At 50.0% G+C, this 2500-nt stretch overlaps 1 protein-coding gene across 1 annotated transcript in view; it reads right to left on the reverse strand.

The window, feature by feature from the left end:
- Positions 1–1700: 1700 nt before the first annotated feature.
- LOC135094889 (cell adhesion molecule Dscam2-like) overlaps positions 1701–2500 on the reverse strand; it is a gene marked incomplete at its 5' end in the record, with an annotated part of 40758 nt that continues 39958 nt past the window's right edge. The window contains 1 exon segment of the mRNA XM_063995365.1: positions 1701–2317. Coding sequence (XP_063851435.1) covers positions 2120–2317 — 198 coding nt within the window.

The raw sequence follows: 2500 nt of genomic DNA on the forward strand, positions 1-2500 counted from the left end.
CTGGTTGGTTCCTCAAACATTGGCGGTTCATTCTCCTACTAATCTGGTTCCTAAAAAGATAACTGGTTCATTTCACTTCTCCAGTTCCCAAAACTTGCAGAACCAAATGCTGCTGGTTCTTGTTTCCATTTCTCCCAAACGTTGTAGGTTCATTCCTCCTCTAGTCTGGTTCCTCAAACATTCCTGGTTCATTCGTTCCCTTCTTTGGTTCCTAAACTTGCAGAACCAGACAACTTTCTTCATTACAGTTCTCCTAGTCTCCCAAACATTGCTGGTTCATTCATTCACTAGTCTAAACATTCCTGGTTCATTCGTTCCCTTCTTCGGTTCCCTAAACTTGCAGAACCAGACAACTTTCTTCATTACAGTTCTATTCTCCCAAACATTGCTGGTTCATTCATTCACTAGTCTAAACATTCCTGGTTCATTCGTTCCCTTCTTCGGTTCCCTAAACTTGCAGAACCAGACAGACAGTACAAGAAAAGACAGACAGTTCCTGCTCCTCTCCTGTAGACGAGGCAGAAGAAGAGAGCGAGATGGTAAGACTGTAAGATCATAGCATGGTGCTTCTCACTTCACAAAGGCTGGGTGACACGGCCGGAAGCTGGGCGGTGGATCTGGGGGGTTCCTGGGGGAGCTGGGGGGATGTGACACTGACTGGAGTGACTGACTGACTGACTGCTGTGATTTGTTAACATAATTTGTTGAAGAAGCTGTGTTGGCTTGCGTCTACTGGTCTGCGGCATTGCTATGGCTACTTGGGGCCTCCCGGTGTGTGGGGGGCGCTGTGGTGGGGGCAAGGGATTCATGGGGACTCATACACCCCCTGCGGAAGTCATAGGGGGTGGGGATGAGGCGGTGGAGGCTGTGGAGTGAGTCAATCCACTGGTAAGACCTCGACTGTTGGGGTGGCTGAATCAGAATGTGGGTTAAGATATGCCAGTTAATTTGTCTGGTGGGGTTGGTGGGGTGAGCTGAGTGGTGGGGTGGGGTTCCTGGGGTGTCCTGGGGTGTCCTGGGGTGACCTGGGGTGTCTGCCACTCACACACAACACTCAGGGCAGCACATCTTGCATTCAGAATTCGGACATGGGTGGGAAGGCTGTCTGGCTGGCTGGCTGACTGGCTGACTGACTGGCTGACTTGCTGACACATGAAGCCACGCCCTGTCCTGTCCAGCCCAGCAGACCAGACCAGCGCCCTCTAGACCCCCAAAGGACTGGCACTCATCACCAGTTCCCGAGGATAAAAAATAACGTCTTTCTCTCCTGTGCCTTCCCCGTACACATGTGGCCTAGGCGCACACACGCACACACAAACGCATTTCCATGTCTGTTTCTCTCTCAACACTCATCCAAAGTCTTCTGGTTATAATTCGGTTTGGTATCACTTTTTTTTTGCCTCCTTGGGTCTGCGTCTCTATCGCTTGTTCTTGCCTTCCACCAGATCACTGTTCCCTCACTCTCAACCACCTAAATATTAAGTTATCCTTGTCACTGGGCGGCAGACAGGCTAACTGGGCAGAAACACTCCCTTGTTACAACACCAAATACGAGTCCACGGGTGCCTTGGGATCTGTCTGCACACACACGCACTCACACACTACACAGCAGGTCCCAGTGCAGTGCTTTTTCTCCCTTCTTCCTGTTCACCGAGGTTTTAATGCGTTTTCTTTCTCTTCTGTAGGAATGTGAGGGAGGCTGTGTGTGTGTGTGTGTGTGTGTGTGTGTGTGTGTGTGTGTGTGTGTGTGTGTGTGTGTGTGTGTGTGTGTGTGTGTGTGTGTGTGTGTGTGTGTGTGTGTGTGTGTGTGTGAACGTATGTACAATAAAAAAAGGTTAAATAAAATACTCTTATTGGTAATGTTAGGATTAGAAGGTCGAAAACAAGAAAAACAATGTGTGTGTCTGTGTGTGTGTGTGTGTAACAACGTATAAAAACCCCAAAACTTCGTAGTAGAAACAAAAAAACAAAACAGAGAATGTAACGTATTGGTGGACGTATGGACGAACATGTGAGTGTACGAGCGAAGTGAAGCGTGTCAAACTCAGCAAAGCAACCCGCCTCTTCATGCCTCTCATCTCTCACCCTGCGCCTCTTTGCCTGTGCCTCCCTCGCTTCACTAGACATCAATCTGGTAGCCTGACTCCCTGGGGCGGGCACCCTTGTAGTACTTCTGCTGCAGGTGGTGGGACTTGGAGGAGGAGGAGGAGGAGGAGATGGTGCTGGCGCTGGTCCTCTTCCCACTCCTATCACACTCTGTTTCACTGTACTCCTTCCTTGAATCTGAAAACCCGCGGGGGGAGGCGGAGGAGGCGCTCTGTTGAAGGAGAGGAAGAAGGAGGAGGAGGTGATTAGCAGTAGGCAGGAGTGGTGAACTGTTGCTTACACCACGTATTAAACTTGCCTTCGTGTGTTCTGGGGGAAGGAGGTAAGGTGTGTGTGTGTGTGTGTGTGTGTGTGTGTGTGTGTGTGTGTGTGTGTGTGTGTGTGTGTGTGTGTG

Source organism: Scylla paramamosain, chromosome 47 (genome assembly GCF_035594125.1).
Source record: "Scylla paramamosain isolate STU-SP2022 chromosome 47, ASM3559412v1, whole genome shotgun sequence".
In the NCBI taxonomy this organism is placed as follows: Eukaryota; Metazoa; Arthropoda; class Malacostraca; order Decapoda; family Portunidae; genus Scylla; species Scylla paramamosain.